The sequence below is a fragment of the Cygnus olor genome, chromosome 2 (assembly GCF_009769625.2).
Source record: "Cygnus olor isolate bCygOlo1 chromosome 2, bCygOlo1.pri.v2, whole genome shotgun sequence".
Taxonomy (NCBI): Eukaryota; Metazoa; Chordata; class Aves; order Anseriformes; family Anatidae; genus Cygnus; species Cygnus olor.
In genome coordinates, this window is record NC_049170.1 from 72,249,659 (window position 1) to 72,269,064 (window position 19,406).

Consider the following 19,406-nt stretch of genomic DNA (forward strand, 5'->3'; position numbering starts at 1 on the left):
CACAGGTTATAAAATGTTGCACATTTGACAACTCTTCCCTTTATAACCATCCTTAGAGCCACACAGAGAGTTTTGAACAATGGATATTGAAAAGGTGCCCAGAGACAAAGCCTGCTGGAAAAAAAAAACAATCAAAAACCTTTCCCAGTACTTTTACTTTGCAGATTCTTTTACAAAGGTGGCGAAGAATGCTATTGTCTACATCACACATCTGTAAACAACCAACCAAGCAGTGAAAGATTAAGCCTGGGATACAGAGAAAAGACAGAAGCAATTTTAAATCTTACCTTCTGCACATTGGGTTTGATGCATCGAATGAAAAAAGGATTTGAAGAACTCAGTGTTGCCATTAAAGAATGAAGCGATTCCTAAAATACAGGTAGAAAGAAGACAGCACTTCACAAGTGGACTTTTTGTACACGCAAAATACTCCAGAAAAAGCTCTTACAGCTTAGCACTGCAGAAAGTATCTACTGCAACACCTAGTGGTTCACACCGGAAATTACAACATTATGTAAAGTCATACTGTGAGCATACAGAATAAACACATGCATGCTTGTTTCTTCCACCAGCCCCTCTGATCAAAACTTTCATTATTGTTCTACAGCAAACAAGATGTACAGATTGATAATGAAGGAAACTGTTCATATGGAAACAACAAATTGGAAAATTGCTGTTTCAAGTATCTTTGAATGAGTGTTTAAGACTTAGGATCCATATTTGCAAACTGTTATACTCAAGCAAGCCACAAAGCAAAATGGGGGTCTAAGGTGAAACTAAAATAACTGCAAAAACTAGATTTCCTCTTTTTATTTGAACCACACCATACCCATTCACTTCCCAATTTCCCAACAATCAGCAGCATTTTGTGCAGAGTTCCCCTCTCGTACATGGTGTCTCCCTTTCTTGCTAGTAGTAAATTACTTACTCCCTTACTTGTAGTAGTAAATATAAATCAACATGAAGGCAGAAAAAACGTAAAACATTTCTGAAAAATAAGAAGTACTTTAGAATATAGTAGCTATTGTTTTGTCAGTAATAGGTTTTCAAACAAATCCCCCTAGCTGACAAAAATTGAGTAAACTATATAGTGGTAAAGAAAATATATCTTACTGAAAGACAACACTTAAGCAGACAGTTGCACAGTTATTTCATTTGATAGCTAACTGCTAGCAGTTATTTATTGTATTTAACAATAAAAGATATGCTATAAGGTACATTAAAAGAAAAATAGAGAAAAAAATTTGTTTTTTTTTCTCTCCCTCTGAGATTTGTAACTCTGTATGACCCAATACACATTAGACTATCAGTTATCTAAACCTCAAACTGGAGATAAAAATCACAAAAAAACCCTCAGTCTTTTTATGATTATTATTTTAATTATACATCCACCCCTTTCCCTCCTGAGCCATTATTCCAACTTGCCCCATTCTGTATCATTAAGTATGATATTCTGTTTTAAACTGAAATCTTATATTTACTTTGCAGAGATACAAACGACTGAACAGGAACATAGCCCACACTCTGAACAGCACTGAAAACTAGCAATGATAACGTTTCACTCCTCAAAGGTGGCACTGTGTGCCAGGCAGCAAAGAGGATACAGAGCAAGCTGCCAAGTAGAGAGAAAATTCACTTTCTAAAGGAGCAACACTGTGTGCCCTACCATATGTTTTTGAGTGAAACTGCCAAGGGCAGTCTGTTGCAACAAATTCTTGCTTTAATCTGCAAATGAAGGGCTTTCTTGGTGATTAAACAGGAAGCGATAAAGGCAACAGGCAGAGCTGTGGAGCTGTGGACGTGCACAGGAGTTGCTACAGAGCAAAGGGAGCAAATGGTGAAGTGACTGGGAACATAAATGATAGTTCTGGGGGTTATTTGCCTTTGCTAGCCTCCAGACTAGGAGTCAGAGGCAGCAAATATTAAACAGCGAGAAGATACAAATATTTTTGTGTAAACACAAATATTTACACTTTAGAAGTAATGGCTTCATTTGCATAAACCTGCGTGAACATTACCTATCTATGGACCTCTAAGCCAATTCTCAGACTTCTAGCAACACCAGCTACAACACCAGCACAGACTGGAAAGTTGGTCAGTCTAAACAAAGACGATTTGATCTGTTTTCACACTCATCTTCGGTACAGACATCCAGATTTTACAAAGCTCTGCACACCTTTAAGTCAATGTCAGATGATGAGCCAAAATGAAGTTATCCTTGCTTTAAGCAATAAACTCACACAGAAAATATCCAACCTCAGCTATTTGACATGCACCCCCTGGCCCACAATAGTCAGCACTCTGAATTAAATGAAAAAAAGTTAACCAGCCTATCCTAAGAACTTTGGACAGCTTTAAAACATGGAAAAATACCCAAACAAATTCATTGGGGATAGCATGACTTGAACGTCAACCTCTTGTAAAGCACTCTGACTAGTTAATGGTCAGTTACTGTAGCTTTAGCTAAGAGGCAACCATGTTTTGCTTTCATATTTTATCATGTTTTATGCTGTCTATGGGCCCTGATGAAGAAGAGAAGGAACTCCACAGTATGTTCTACCTTGCAAAGTGGATGAAAAAATATACTAAATTTCTGTATGTTAACATCTTAAGATCTACTTTACACAGATACAATTGGGTGGAAACAGTACCTTGCCTTATGCCCAAGAGCTAGCAAATAATTTCACCCCACCACAACTATTTTGTGAAACGAGCAATGATAGCACAGAGCAGGCTGTCCACGAATATAACATTAATGTTTTTCAATAAAATACACTGTGTGCGCCCCAGCATACATTCCTTCCTGTTTTGTCCAACAGTCAGCAATAGTCTATTCGGATAAAATCTGCCCTCAAGGGGGTTAAGCCTGCTCCCTTTAAAAAAAAAAGTAAACGAAGAGTACAAATGTATATTAATTTAAGCAAAATGAAAGACAACTAATCCAGACTTGTACTCCTGCAATTTAGAAAGGGTTTTGTGCCAATCTTTCTCTTTTAAATAATTTGCAGATCGACTTTATGCTAGATTTCAATTTGGTGCCATTTTTGATGGCAGGCCTATAAAGCCTCATAAAAAGCTGTTTAATATAAATGCTTTCCAAGTTAAGTTACAAAGCAATGCAACGTCTTAGTGAGATATTTACTCAGTACTTATTTTTCATAGCATACAGGCACTGCTGTACGACTTTGTGCATTTGTGTGGTTGGCTTTGAATTAGAAAGAAAAAACAAAACCAGATACCAACTTCATAGTGGAGCTTTAAAATAAGGACAAGTAAACAAATGAAAAGCAACAGGAGTTTTGTGTGGATGGTGTGATGTGAACTTTGGCTTCTGCTTGAAACTAACTAGTATGCCCAATCAGTTGATTAGTAAGTGCAGTTTCATAGAAGAGACAGTATTGTTTTGATGCTTAATTTTCCACCTGTTTTGATCCACAATTTTCTTTACTGAACAGGGTTTATCTTTCACTGATTAGCTACAGAGCAGAGATGACACAATAACTGACCTTGAACTGTAGACTGACAGTGGGTTTTCGGTGCTTGCTTCCACATTTAAGAGTGTCTTGATTGTTGCGACTTGAAACATGTTCAAATAGATCATAGATGAAATCAAGACTGAAACAGAAAGGAGAAAGAAAATCTTTAAAGTATACAGAGCACACTGTACCACTACAGAATGCAGAGTAAACTCTGTCCCTCAGAAAGCAAATCCTCCATGCAAAAAAAAACACTTAAGAATTTTCTCCATAACTTAAACTACGGACTTTGTCTTTGCAGAATTTACTCAGGGGAGCAAAAACAAAAACAAAGAGGTTTTTTCCTCTCCATTCCTAACATGCCATCATGGAAATGAAGTGTGAAGAATCTTTACTCCATTTTACTCCACTCACTCAACCAAAACTCCAGGTGACTATAATAGGAACTGTACCTGAACAAGTGAAATTTCCGTTTTGTTTTGTACCACAACACAAAACAGCTACCCATGTGAGCCTCACTTTCAGATGCTAGCTGTATATGCTGTTTTTCATGCTATCACTTTGGTATCCCTCTCCTATCACTTCTACTGATCTGTTAACTTAAATGGAGTTACTCCAGGAGTTAAATGGAGTTACTCCAAAACTAGGTCCTGCAGCTTTAACTTACTACTTAAACGTACATACGTCAATTAACAGATGCCATGTCAGATATATCATGAAAATAGAACAAGCAACATACAGAGAGAAATACTTATTAATAGTTTCACCTGCACAGAACAGCTTAAGGGATTTACAAGCAAACAACTCCCATAGCAAGGCAGGATGACTGGATGGGCTAGGGCAGCTGCCAAGAACAGAGACAACCTGGGCTCAGCATCCTCCTCTCCTGTTAGCCCCCGTGCATCCTGAGTCTCAGTCATATGCCTACAGAAAGGCATGTGGTCCTGCTCCTGATCCAGCTTACAAGGTACTGTAAGGATTGTGAGACCTTACACAACAGAATGACAGGAGGCATGCAAGTACAGAGACATGCAAGACATCCAAGAGCAGACTATAGACTATAGAAACTCTTCCCTTAAGCCTTCACTATTAATTTGCACTGTGGTAGGTCCTGAACACCAAGCTTTCAACCAAATTAGGGAATGCCAGAAATACAAGCAAATAGAGCTGTATGTGAAATGAAACTCCATGCATGCATGCTGCCTGCGTGGCACCCTGTAATAGTGGGAAACCATCACCAGCCTTCAGTTTCCTTACTCACAAGGTAGCAAGTGAGCTCTCTAGCAACCTCCCGGAGTGAATGGCAATGAGAGGGGAAAACCTGACTCGGTGAGAACTGATTACAGTCAGATCTGCTTACAGGCACCTCTGATATTTCTTCTCTGCTCATTTCAACTCTGTCAAGGTCTGATGCTATGCAACATTTAACATACTCAAACCCTGGCAGAATTAGGTGATATGACACCTCTTACCATGATGTCCTAAACAAAAATCATGGAAATGTACCTGCTTTCACGTAGCAAGTTCAGGAGATCATCTCTGAAAGTATCTCTGTTCTTCTCCAAGATCCCCTGGACATCATACTGGACCTAGCAGGAAACAGAGCTGATTCAAACAACAAGCCCAGCAGTTGAACACCTCTCACAATGGTGGAACTGTAAAAAGCACTGAGGGACCAGAGTGGTTTAGTTAATTTTGAGCAGCCTCAGGGTAAAATTAAGCTAATGAAAATTCTGTTTGGAATAATTTCAGCAAAGAAAAGAAAAGAAAATTACCTCCCCAGCATAGTGCTTCACTCCAAAATTGTGAACAGCAACTCGTGGTTTTACATAAAAAGGATTGTTCTAATTGAAGGAAAAAGAAAAGAGAAAAATATCTGAGGGGCCGTGGAGTAGAATAATACAAAGGGTCACATTATCCTCTCAACCCAGACTTAAATAAACCATTGTCTCCTGCAAACTCCCCAGAAGATTAGTACTCCAAAAGCAAACAACCAACTTATAACGGTAATAGGATTTGTTAGTCTGGACTGCTTCAAATGCAATAATAACAGATTGATGGTATCTACAAAGACATTATACTAAAGCTGAAACCATCTGGCAAACCCTTCTATTAAAGGCATCTGGGAAAGGATGGCTCTGTCTTAAATTGGCAGTTACGAAGATTGGTAGATATATGCTTGCATCACCAAAATTCTTGAAAATATTTCTAGGATTATAAATAAAGGTAATGCTGCTATTCTGTACAGAGGGAACAGCAACACTTTGGAAAATGACATCAAGGTGAATACTTCATTAAATCAAGGGAAATTGAAAATCCAAGTAATCTGAGTTACTGTGGGTTGTCAGAGCTCTAAGAGCTGAATTTGACCTGTTCACCAATATGTAACTCGACCTAGACAATAACAAGGATGTGTTTTCTGTGGTAACTGACTCAAGTTCTGAAAGCAAGTTGGATCATATCCACAACATCCTCTGCAACTATATGTCATGTATTTGAACCATGAATTCCTACAGAAGAAAAAAGACCCTCCATAATTTGCCCAGAATACATCAGCAAGACATCACATACAGCGTGCTGGGTGTTCAACTTCTCCAGTAAGGTGGAGTCAGTAGCTTGAGGAAAATGGCTCTCTTCATTGATGAGCGCCAGAAGGCCAAGTTTCTATAACAGTGAAAACAGGCAGAAGATGAGTTAGTGCACAGATGGACACCAATCTTGTCCCTAGTTTGGAAAAATCACAACATTCTTGAAGGTATTGTTTGCAGAGAAATGCAAAGCCATAAGTACGTGACTAAAAACCCACTCTCCTAGAAGACTGCAATCCTGTTTTCCTGGCTATACTCCTTTTGAAACATACAGCATACAATATGCAGGCAAAACAAAGAAATAAAGCTACTGAAAGAAGCCACAATCTTCTTCATGTAGGGAGTTCTTAGGTGCATACAGTGATTTTGCCTCAGAATACAACTCCAACCTGCCTTAAAAGTCTCCAATGATCAGCAACTCAGGAGCTCCCCAAGCCTGAACCTTTCAACAACTTTTCTTCCGTGAATTTATCTACTTACTTGATGAACCAACGAGGACTTCTAGCATACACAGTGCCCAGGGGCACAACGAGAGATGTACCGTTTAACTATGCATGGCATAAAACAGAACCTCCCTTTGTTTTGCATATGCCTCTTCATAATTTCCTTTGATGTTCCCTACTTCTTGTACTAGAATAGGTGGTAAACAAAGTAAGCTACCCTGCAGTTAATTAATGTGTCCAGCAAACTTCAGGTTGATACAGCCTCTCAGAAAAACACAGTTCTCCAGGTGCACATTTTAATAATTCACTTCCTCTTAGCCTAGAGGAGTCTCTGCCAAACTCCACTGTCCTGATAGCAGTCACATCCTGACACTTGCATCCTCTGCCTACCACCATGGAGTTTCTGTGATTACCTAAACTCAAAAAGCCATGCAAAGATAAATTCATGCAGTCCTCTTGTACTGCTGGCAGAAGTGAACACATGAAACTGTTTGTAACTTAGGCTTTTTCATCCAGCCGGAGAGCATCCAGCCATTTCTAAGCAGTGAACTTGGGTCTCACCTGCCCCTCACTGCTAATATTGCTGTCAATAATTATGGAGAAACTTCGTGATCTTTTACATGTCTCTTTAGTACAAATCAGAACACACATCAAATTAAGGATGAAGCAAAAACTGTCAGGCAACAAATGAAGTTTACCCATAATCCAGAAAAAGCAATTATGGGAGAAAGACATGGTCATTCTTTTTGTCCTGTCCCATCCCCTCCTGCCACCTTGTCAGCCTTCTCTTTTGCCTTGCAAAATCTTCAAAGTAAGAATTATCTTGCATTTTATACTTTAAATGTGGACTTTGTAGTGTTAAATTTATTATTATTTTTTTTACTATAGCAATGAATATAGTGTCATTAATAGGAGGAAAAAAAAACAGGAAGGCAAGCTTCATGACTAAAGACAGACTCTCTACTCTTTTAAATCATTTCCAGATATTCCTTTTGTATATAATCATACGCTGTTAAAAGTTACAAGGAAAGATATGTATACTGAGCTTACAATATAATCTAGAATATGTCCACGCATGAAAATGATCACATTACAAGATCACTACTTAAACATGCAAGAGCTGCTATCATCTACTCTTTTATGTCAGCAGTGTTTTAAAAACATTTTACCCGAGAAAAAGATCTAGAAATCGGTACTGATACCAAATACTTTATTACCTTTTCAATAAGGTCCAAGCACTCTCCGTTGTCTGTCCAGTCAATATCCTCCCAAACTAGTCCTTCCCTAGGGAAAATAAGGAGAGACTTTTTATTGACAACTACAAAGAAAAGATTTTAAATATACAAATGGGAGGAGCTGATGTGTTTGTCTTGCAAATTACTGTGAAATCAGCTTGCTTTTAAAAAATACATAGTCACAGAGTAAGATACTTTCAAAGGAAGCTAAAGTAGCTGGTAATGCAAATTTTGAGTGAATATTTATATTCTCAAAATTCTTTCAAATTTCACCTGTAACCCTTACCTGCTGTATTCCAGTTGCTCCAAGGAAAAGATGTGCTTATTGAAATACTCCTGGAGCTTTTCATTTGCATAGTTAATATTGAACTGTTCAAAACGGTTTACCTAAAAAGAGAAGACATTTTCAAAAATGTATACATTCAAAGCATTTTACTTTGCAAGTAATGAACTGATTAAAGTTATAACAAATTTAATAAGTTCCAGTGAAGATGACAAAGCTATGTAGAACAATGAAGCATCAATATCAGACAATTCATCTGAACAAATTTTTGAAATCTACCTCAAAGTTTTCGAATCCAAATATGTCCAAAATTCCAATGGACTTGAAGTCCTCTTTGCTTTTGATTCTGCTGTTGATTTTCTTAATGACCCAAGCAAAACACTGAGAATAAAGTGCCATAGCCATAGAATCTCTGCTATCGATTGCCTGCAATGAAAATAACACACAACATACCAATCACCAGTGTAACTGAGAACTTACCAGACCTTGACAGTCATTATCCTCCACACAGCTTAAGGCACAGTATAATGCCAGCAGCTTTGTATTCTTATGTACCTTTATAGCAATTGTCTGAATAGTTACCAAGAGTCCCAAATTAAGCTTTACCAGTGTAAGTTATAACAGTAGTATACCTATGTGGCTTTAAAATTAGATTTTAAAACTAAAGCATTCAAAGATTAGAAAATTACAGACTTAAACTGGGGATGAAGAAAATAGAAGGGTAGGAAATAACAATGTAATATTCCCCCTTCCACTAGTAAGCATATTTTGATGTTTACCTTTTTCTAATCCCCTTCTTGTAAACAACCTAATTGTTTTTAATGAACATTTTCAAAAGTGCCTATGTAACACAAATGTCAAACAAGGAAAATTGTCAGCCTGCATGATTAGAAATTGGAAAAAATGTTAAGCAACCAGACTTAATAATTACAAGAGCCAAGCTACCAGCCCTGGCCAGAATGACTGAATGGGATCTACAGAGATTCATAGAAGTCCAATTATATTTTTCCCCAAAAAACTACACAGTATTTTTGATAGCAACTTTGATGCATGAGCAGCCAAAGATTTAACTGGACTTGAAGACTGAGCCATATATTGACCAGACCAGGGAAATATGTGAAAACATGGATGGCTTTACCTGTTGTATACTAAGAGGTGTTAGGATTTCTTCTCCCCTGAGTATCATTGACCTCTGTGTCAACACTTCAGTTAGCTGTGTGGAGTCTAACCCCAGTAGTTCAGCAGATCTACCCAGAGCTGGCAAAAGGAGACAAATACGTCCTTGAATATATAAGGTTGTAGAACTCATTTGTTGGTATTATTATGACAATCAGCATTTAAGATGCTTCTAATCATCTAAGCTTCGAAGTATCTATGATGGAAATTAGAGCTCAAAAGACAGCTAGAATTTGTAGAGTTTTTTTCTGTTGCTAACAAAAAAGCACAGTATCATAGATATGCACAATTGAAGGAATTTAGCAGTGGAGATTCATCACAATTAAGTCACATATTTTTTTCCTCTTAATGGTACATATCAAGGATTCGAACAATCTGCTGCTTACTCCAGCATATTTTTGCAGATACAAAAAGTAAATCACCATCCAGATGAATGAATATTTAAGCTTCCTTTGGGATAATGAGGATAACAAAAACCAGTGATTTTTCTTCTTACATGCATATTTTAATTTGCTGTAATGCAGTATATAAAACAGGACATAATGCTATTTTTTATTGCCATATACAAACAAATATTTAAAACATTCACAAGCCTAGTCTTTACACATACCAGCACATGCTTTCATGTTTGTAATTGCAGTATAGAAAGCTCTAAATAAAATATACCTTCAGTGGAGGTATCAGTTAAGGAACATACTTTTTCACTTAAGTTTGATCAACTTGAGATTATTTCAAACAAAGAATTAAAATAAAATGGAATTTCACTACTATTAATGGAATAAATACATGCTCAAGGTCTTTCCTAATTAAGATCTAGCATCCAGCAACAAAGATTAATCTGCTTCATCTGTTGAAAAGCAAAAAATAAAACTTTAATCAACATTTACAAATGCTAAAAAGCAAAAATACCTTTTCAGTGTTTGTCTTTGCTACGGTCGGATCTATTAGCAATGAATATAAGATTACAAGAGACATTTACATGCTACAGGAAAGCACAGCCTTCTCACCTGTTTTAAAGGACACCTGTGCCCCTCCAGCAGTGATGAACTCAACATTTCCCAGATGCAAAATGCCAGCCAACAGCCTCAAAACTTCTTGCACTTCCTCCTTGCTGAACTGCATCACTTCCATTGCAGTCTGGAATGACATGTGGGCTTCTTAAATATAAAACACTCACTGACTCAAAAATGGGGACAAGCACAAACCCACCATGTTGTCAAGCCCTTGCAAGGCAAGTCAGTACTGACAGAAGACTAGCAGTAGTTAATTCCTCTGGCTTCAACACAAATGCATTCCATTTCAAGACATTCTGAGGACAACTTGGAACACGCAGGTATCAGTCTGGTTTTAAGAAATCTTTTTGATGCTATAAGGATGCTGTTATTTGCTTTCAAATTCTTTACTAAAATTATATAAACACTGAAATGCCCTACTGAGTTGTGTATTAGACAATTTCAGTGCTTTTCATTAATAGATGATAACCTCTTCTGTGTTTTTACCAAATTTTGCCAATTAGCCTTGTAGTTAACAAGGCATGTGGAAGGAAACACTGCAACACTGCAATGTGTAGGATTCATTTGTTTGTTTTCTCGGCCATGGAGATCTTGGAGGAGGTCATCTACAGCATATTCTGGGCCAGCCATGAAGCCCAAATACAGATCTTACCAGTATGGTCTGAAATGTTACAGTAAAACTGAGAAAGAAAAGCAGACCTATATAAAATTGATTGAATTTATGAATTGACAAAATGGCAATGATCAAGGCTCAACTATGTAACAACAAGAACAGCAAATCACTATTGATTGAGAGAAATATCCACTGTTCTCTGACATAGAAGGGGTGAGTGTATACCTTTGGAAATTACCAAAACTTGGGTCTAGTATGCTCCTGTCTGAGACTAGATCATAGCTTTATTCCCTTGCAGTTAAGGTGCATCATGTTATGGTCACTGCAAGTAGACACGACACACTTCAACTTTAATAAATCGTAAGTTACAAATGGAAAACTTCAGACCCATCCTGCAAATAAAAGTGCAGAGGCTGAAGGTGTATTTTGTTTAGAAGACCTTTCACAACAGAGCTCTAAAAAAAGGCAGCAACACTATGAATTCATTTCCATGCTCACTTTGCGAGTCCTCCTCCCTGTCTCCTACAAAAAGACAGATACAAAGGAAAGAATGTCTGAAGTGCAGGCATTTGAGAATCACCTGCTTCCAGGAAAGCATCAATAAAGAAAGAAGGGGGGAGGGCATAAAAAAAGTTTCACCTAAGTAACATTTCTGGAACTTAAACTGCAATCAACATAGAGAAAGGAGATGAATATAATAGGAAAAGACAGGTGAATGCAAACTACAGGGTTTCTGCCGGTCTCCCGCTCCACATAAGTGGCTAGGCAGCCTCACCGTGCGCACGCGTGTCCACATTTTGGACAGCACACAAACTTCACCTGCCAACTTGATTTCATACTCTGCCTACCCCCTGGATGATTAGCACAAATTAAATGTCATGCTAATCTACTTAAGCTATGTGACTATAATTTAGGTAAATTACCAACTTTTCCAACAGCCTTCCCACCAGATTAGGAAGTTTTACACTAATAGTAACTGCTGCATCAAATACACATTTATTTTTCAATTTGGCAAAGAGATTAAAATAGCTAAGCAAATATAATTTGGTGAAGGGCATAAAAGTGTTTATTTCTATTGATTTTTAAAATCTACTGTGCATAACCTTAGCGAGTTGATAAGCAATTACGAATTATCCTAACAGTCAGTATACTTTAATTGCTGTAGCTAATTGCTGACATTGGTATAAAGCTGTTCAGAGAAAATCTCCATCAGGACTTGTTTTTTAATCTGCTTACATTTTACCCATCTCTACTCTGTATTTTACTGCATATAACTGGATTTCCCAACTGCAGCTGAAAGAATCATAGAAGCCCACGTGCTTCAGTCCCCACACACTGCACTGCAGCCTTGGTCAAGCAGGCACTACATGATCCATATAAAGTTTTAGAATGAAAAGACAGTGGAAACAGGCACGCCTGCAATGTAAAACAATCTGCTAAAACAAATCCTTCTCTCCACAAGAGGCAGGCTACTTCCAGTTGCTTTATGTTCTGACATTTTTATGCGAACAATCTCACATAAGTAAGAGACATAAAATAAGCCTTTTTATAAACATAACTGGCCATTTCACTATAGATGTAGTGGTTCTATTTATACTGGAGGAAGGCAAAGGAGGGAAAGCAAATATACTACTTTATTTTGTGATTTTTTTTTGTGATGAAGAACAAAGGGCAACCCTGTTGTTGGAGGATGTTTGGAATGAGTCAGGTTTAAAGGCAGGACACCAGAACGTGCTTTCTGTGCACACCTGTGTTTATGATGCTTTGTTTTATTTCAGATACAGGCTATGCTGACAAAGGGACTACAGTTTATGTTTACTTCACGACATGCTTCTCCAGCGGGGAATATGGACAGTTTTCGTACAAATATAAATGGGTAGGTTCCCTAAACTCCTGTAAATATCCCTACAGCTGGGCATGTTGGGAAGTGCAAAGGCATGTAAATGCTTTACTATCTTCTCATCTGATACTCTTTTCATTCCAAAATTTAATCATTTCACTTAATTATAACCCATTGTGAAACAATAAAAAATAAAAAAAAAAATCAAGCACTGGAGGTGTGACATGACACATGCTCGCAATAACAGTGGCATGTTATGAGAAAATCTAAGTCCCTGTCAGCTTAGTGTCTCTATGGGAGAGCTCCACACAGAGCCAGAATGTCAGAGAGAAACACAGGTAAGTACAGGAAGGCTTTGTCCCCTGCTCTATCAACAGACCCCAGGCATCCACTCCTCTGGTGTTTTTAAAGCATAAAGAATTAGTGAAACAACTCACAATGACTTCTTTGAAAGAATCCTTGTCACTGATTGTCTTATCCGCTATACATCCAGACTGATTCAGGTAGTGGTAGTTCTCCGGTACAGATAAGTAAAAAGCATCTGATGAAGGGTGAGAAGAGGAGGAATGAAAAAAAAATATCCACAGATTAATATGTCAGAGCTACACAGTTCACAATTCATCTTCTTCTCAGAAATTATGACAATGTAGCGAATAACATTTTATATTAAAATTAAACATGGTGTTTTATTTTGCTTTGTTTAGCTGTACAATGGAGATAATTCTATTTTTTAGCATGCAAAGACAGCAGGCCCAAAGGCAGATACTGAGACAGCTTTAGGCAAATTTGCACATATACAAATGTCATTTCTTTTGTTCAGTAGATTTATTCTTTATGAGAGAGGATTAGAGGAACCAGAATTCTTCTCTTTGTTGCTGTGGAGTTATTTAGTACCAGCAAAAATATTCAGCTTGAACGTGGCGAAGCATATATGTCCCTGAGTAATTTTCCCAGGGCCACAGAAGAAGCTGAGAGAAAAATGACCCACAGCTTGGTGACATTCTTCAACTAAGCAGGTTACTTTATCAGGTAGAGCTCAAATTCATGCCCAGTGAATTCCAGCTGAATAAATAATCCATTTTGCTGCTTGGCTTATTGAGTTTCTGCAGTTATATTCTCTGCTGCTGTCACTGTGGCTGACTGCTAACAGAAAGCCACTACAGTTGTGTGACTTGAGCTTTGCCACTCACCTTTCTCTCTCTCTTCTACCCCTGCCAGCAGAGCATAGAATATATGATAATTTCTTTCCCCAGGGTTTTGTCTTACTACGCGGTTCTGTCAAAGTAAAAAATAGTTTTTATTTAAACAGCCATTTTCAAGAAGAACTTTTTTTTTTTAAATCTTCAGATACAAAGAAAATATTAAATCAAACTAAATTAACTGAGCATGAACAAATGTCAACTTACTTTTTCCAATAAATCTATAGCCAAGAACAAAAACTCCAGTCAAGGAATAAAACAAAAAGCAATTAACACATAAGCTATTTTTAATTTTAATTCTTTCATTTGAGACAGTAGGAAGAGTATCATGGTCTTTTCTTACTACATGCTTTTTACCATAATAAGATTAATAAAGTAGGAACAATGGTAATATTACAACAGTTACAATATCGATGTGTTCCCAGACCTTCTCCTTTCATCCCACCAAAACTGGACTTGTCTTTTCCTGCCTTTTAAACAGCATCTACTTTCCTTTAATTTGTCTTTTATCTAAAGCTTGGGAGCAGCCTTAAGGATGAAATTTGTTCCACTGCAAAAGCAACTTATGTTCAAAATACTAGGCAGGATTTCAGAGGGTGAAGCCACCAGTATATTTCCCCCAAACAGAGAGGCAAGATGTAAAAAATTTCTACATTGGTTACTCCAGGTACTATTTTGAAACAGCAAGCAGAGTCCGTGATCTCCCTGTCTAGTCAGCTGTGTCTTCATCTATACAGCTTCCCATCCCCTGGCTGTATTCCTCATCCTCATTCCGCACACCTCTGGTGGAGCTGGCTCATAGGCTAATTTTCCAAATCTAAGGACAAATCATCAGGACAAATCTAATGACTTGACCCACCCACCCTCACACTGCAGAAACTCAGCAGCTCTTCTCCTTCAAGTACTTTTCCAGTAACTGAGAAATTAATCTTCAGATAAAATGAACGAGGGAAATAGCTGACAACTGAAGTTATCCCCAAGAACTAAGGCTCTGTTAGCTCACTACTTAGGAGCATGCAGGTGAACCACTCTAAGCAGCAGCAGTACAAAATTCTGGTCCTCTGAGAGTATACACATCGTGCCCTACCACAAATGCATGTTTGCACAAACACATGAAGGATTTGGTGTTACTACTTCCTTTTCCCAACGTAAATCAGGTCAATTTAACTGTGCATGTTTCAGAATAGGGTGAAAGGATAGAAAAGGTACATGCAACTTCACTCTCAGCCCTCCACAGAGAAGGTACATACAGGCTGTCTGCAAACACAAGACAAATCACCAAACAAGGATACAATCTATAATTCTTCCTCCCTGAATGTTTCCTTTCTGACAGATGTTCAGCTGAATAAACTTCCCAAAGCGACTTGAGTTGTTGTTGTAAACAGTCTTCGCATTGCCAAAAGCTTCCATAATTGGACTGTGAAAATACAGAATGACAGAAGTGTTAAAGCGTGACCAGAATGCTGACAGTTTCACAGGGGACTGGTGAATGGGATAGCACTTGGTAAAGCCTACTTCTGACACCTTCCTCAGCCATAATCTACATCCTCAGTACTACCCTCAATTTATTAACAACAGACATCTCAATTTTCTACCAAGATATGAAAGTATTCAAGAACAAGAAGACTGATAGTCCTAAATTACTCAGCAGCTTAATCTGTAACTGTGCAAAAGACACAAGCAATTCTCATTATAGTACTCAAATCATAGAAATAAAAAGTCTCAGTGCATGCAAATTGCTATACAGATGTAGGGAAAATAGTCCTTATCCTAAGGCAATTAAAAAAACAAAGATACAGCAGATTAAAAGATAAAAAAGAGATGAAGCATAATAAACAAAGGTAATAGCACCTCAAATTGTCTGTTTTTTAAATAGCTTAGAACCATGTGTTATTTCGTTTGAGCACTGATTGCTTTTTACTCTTGTGTAGAGAGTCCACCTTGTCTGATGCATTTACTCCTGTGTCTTATCAGTTCTCCTTATTCTCCCTTTAGCACTTGCACGCTTTATCCTCATTGTGCTGAATATTGTTCTTCCTTATCTGCAGGCTATACAAACCAATAGTTTCTTCCTCCCATTACCGATTTCCCTCACTGATTATCTGAATTCAGCTACATTAAAAATGAAAGCCACCACTAAATAGTCCTTCTCAAAACCATGAATCTTTTTGCTTCATCCCACTGTGCTCACATCTCTCTAAGAGCATCCAGATGCTCAGTCAATTATAAGTTATTTAATTACTACTCCATCAGCAGTACAGACAACTCCTGTAAAAACTAGTGAGCATGCATTGTATTGCACATGTAGAGAGACCGTCTCTAAACTGTTCCTCAGTGAGTCAGTCTTTTCCTAAAAATGAGACCAAGACAATACCAGCAATAATTTGCACAATCCTACATTAGGAAGAAAGCAAGGTTATTTATTCATTAATGGTTTTCAGAGCAGTAAAAGGCATATATATGGGGGTTTCAAAGTAGCAAAATACTCTCCAGTCCTTCAAAGCTGTCTGAAGTACCTGGAGACCATCAAGCAATTTCCAACCAACCAATTTTCTGTTAAACTTACCACACCTTAATAGGTGTCGCGTGAAACAGCAATAGAGCCTCTGGCACAAAACAAAACCAAAATTGCGTTTTTCCATTAACCCAGGTTTGAAGTACTTTCATCTTATAAGACTGTCTCACCTCTGTTAACAGACCCTTTGTCCAACACCCAGGGCTACACGCACACGTATGAAGGGAGTACCTGCTCTCAAGTATAGCTTGCTCCACACAGAAGGTCTTCTCTCTGCAAGACAGTTCCAGCGAATGTTGGCTCATTGCAGACAAGAACTTGAGGATCAGCTTAGTGCTTTCTGTCTTACCAGCACCACTTTCACCACTGAAAGAAGAAGAGGAGGAAAGTGTGTTGATGGTTCTAGCTACCAGGGAAGAAGTCCTTTACATGGCCAGCCCTCCAAACTCTCAACTCCTGGAGGTCAGGAAGTCTGGTGTGATTAGTTACAATTCTCAAACAGCAACAGAATACGCCTTTAAACTTGCTGAATACAACATTCAAAACAAAATTCAAGTTATTCTTAGGCTTTATACAACTTTCCAGATGGCATTTTAAGGCATTTATTGCATAAAGATGTACACAACACCCACGAGGCAAAGAGCAGCTCTCTGAACACATACCATCCAACAGTTCTCACGAAAACTGAAAAACAAAGTTAGCACAAAGGCACAGCAATGCTCAGTGAGAAAGTCTAGAGTACGAAGGTTTCCCCAGCATGAGTTAGGCTGGGAAAGTTTGGGATTATCCTGCAGCAATCTAGCTAAGGAGGGAGTCCTGCCATGAGGAGGATGTCAGATACCAGTGCATACAGGTTACTACTGTAATTAACACTGATAGTCATAGTAACTTACATGTTCTGTAAACTTTTTATATGCCTATCCAAATGAACTATATTTATGAGTTCAAAATAATTGTCACCTCTCAGAGATGTAAAATCTCTCATCTTAACTGACAGAACAAAGCTATTTGATAATGATACGCTGGCGTTTGAAAAAAAAAAACAACTATTAATAAGCAATCCTGCTGATACAGCAGAAAGCAACGCACTCAATTTCTCTGCAAAACAAACGGTCTAAAACGATAAGGTGTAAATTTGTCTTGTTTCCCCAGTATTGTTTCCCTTCAATTACGTAACTTTATAACTAAAAGCATACTGTGAGCCTTTAAGAAACATAGCCTGCGGTTAAAGTTTGTCCAGTTTGCTTACTTTTCAAGTGAAGTCATAGCATTATATTCTATGCTATAGCCTAATTCCTAGTTTTCCTAATTTCTAATTAAACTGTACCTAATTTTGGTTTATTCCCAATGAAAGGAGGTGTATTTTGGTCTTATCCTACCCTTTTCATTGTAGCAGGTGGGAGTTTTGTCACTGGCTTTGATGGACTACAACTGAGCATGTGGAGCAAGTTTAATTGAGTTGACAGTCATTTGTTGTGCCATTATTGAGTGCTGACCCTGGTGATTTTAGGTCATGGCAAAGGATAATGATGCTTTCTAGTACAAAGCAAGTAAGAAAGGTACGGCCTGAGGAAGCAGCATGTAATTTTCCTGCAAATGAATTCCAACTATTACAAAAATCATCAGGGAAGAGGCATTCAGAATACAAAATGAGATACAGAGTTTTGTAGCTGAGATTTAAGTGTTTCCCCCAAACAATCACCAAATCTTTAAGATGTTTCATAAAACTTAATACAAGATACGCTATTTGCTGAATTGTTCCAGAATGTATGATTCATCATACTTCTACTATCTCGAATTCTGTAGTATTTTTAATTTAGTTTTACCCTTGATGTCTGGGACTCCAAATTATAAGTACCTTCCCCTAATGCTTTTTCAGTATTCATCCCCTTTCTCTTCACAGGCCAGCACCCACTCATGCTCAAGCCAACAAAGCAAGTATTTAATATTCCATTTATCTAATACTGTCTCTCTGTACACCAAAGGACTAGCAAAACATTGCTACTACTGGTTTTGAAAGAGCTTCACAAATGCCACCATCATCTTTGCCTGATGCAAAAACCTTAATACAGCAACACACACCTCTTCCTGCCTAAATTCTCACCCTCCGAGCCAGGTAGATAGCACACATGCAGTACATAGCTCAACATCAAGGATCTGGATGCAATTAAAAATATCTGATCTTCTGCTGACAACATCCTTCCTCTGCCCACATCTTCCATCCTATGCTCCAAAGGAGCACCTGTAGTTCTGGGGAAGCTGAGAGCCACCCCAGAGTAATCCAGAACAACTCTTGAATAGAGATGGTCAAAGCTGACGGGAAATGCTTCCCATGCTTATTTCTATCATAGCTAGTATGCACAATTATATCTTCTTGATTTTTTTTTTTCTTAGAATGTGACAGGCTCAGAACTGGGTCAGGACAATGACCTACCTGCCCACTGCATACCTCTGATGGCCTCCAAATGGAGATGCCCAGGAAAGACATGGTCTATATTTCCTTTCTGTGTTCTTCCAGCTTCAAGTCATTTGCTGTTCAGAGGGCTGCAGATCTAGACCCCAGTTTCTGTGTGTCTTGTAACCTCAATGGATTTATCTTCTATGAGTTTCTACATGAGCCAATTCTACATACAATCATGCTATACTTCTGATTACAATTTTTTGGCCTGTGAACTACCTCCAGTTCGACAAAATTCTCTTGGATATAAAACAAAGGGAAAAGGGCTTGTACATAGTACTCAAGATACGAACAAAGGATGGATTTACCCAATAATTTCTATTTTGTTCTCTATTCATTTATTAGTAAGCACTTGATTCTATATAGTTCTACAACCACTACCAAACATTAGGTGGATGGGTTCCTGGACCCCTCTAGCATGACAGTAAGATCTCACTCCTACGTGGTGTTGCTCAGCTTGAGACATGATTTTCTGCACATCAAGTTGGCTCTATATCATTCCTTTGCAAAATGCTTTATAAAAACATCATTAACCAGATGAAAATAAAGAACAAGCACACTAAACTT

At 38.0% G+C, this 19,406-nt stretch overlaps 1 protein-coding gene across 1 annotated transcript in view; it reads right to left on the reverse strand.

The window, feature by feature from the left end:
* The window catches only part of MYO10 (myosin X), a 96,815-nt gene that overhangs the window by 57,287 nt on the left and 20,122 nt on the right, over positions 1–19,406 (reverse strand). Inside the window, 15 exon segments of the mRNA XM_040550262.1 lie at positions 288–368; positions 3,507–3,615; positions 4,983–5,065; positions 5,252–5,320; positions 6,048–6,140; positions 7,725–7,791; positions 8,029–8,129; positions 8,305–8,451; positions 9,164–9,282; positions 10,209–10,338; positions 13,105–13,208; positions 13,858–13,942; positions 14,074–14,087; positions 15,159–15,283; positions 16,613–16,747. Coding sequence (XP_040406196.1) covers positions 288–368; positions 3,507–3,615; positions 4,983–5,065; positions 5,252–5,320; positions 6,048–6,140; positions 7,725–7,791; positions 8,029–8,129; positions 8,305–8,451; positions 9,164–9,282; positions 10,209–10,338; positions 13,105–13,208; positions 13,858–13,942; positions 14,074–14,087; positions 15,159–15,283; positions 16,613–16,747 — 1,462 coding nt within the window.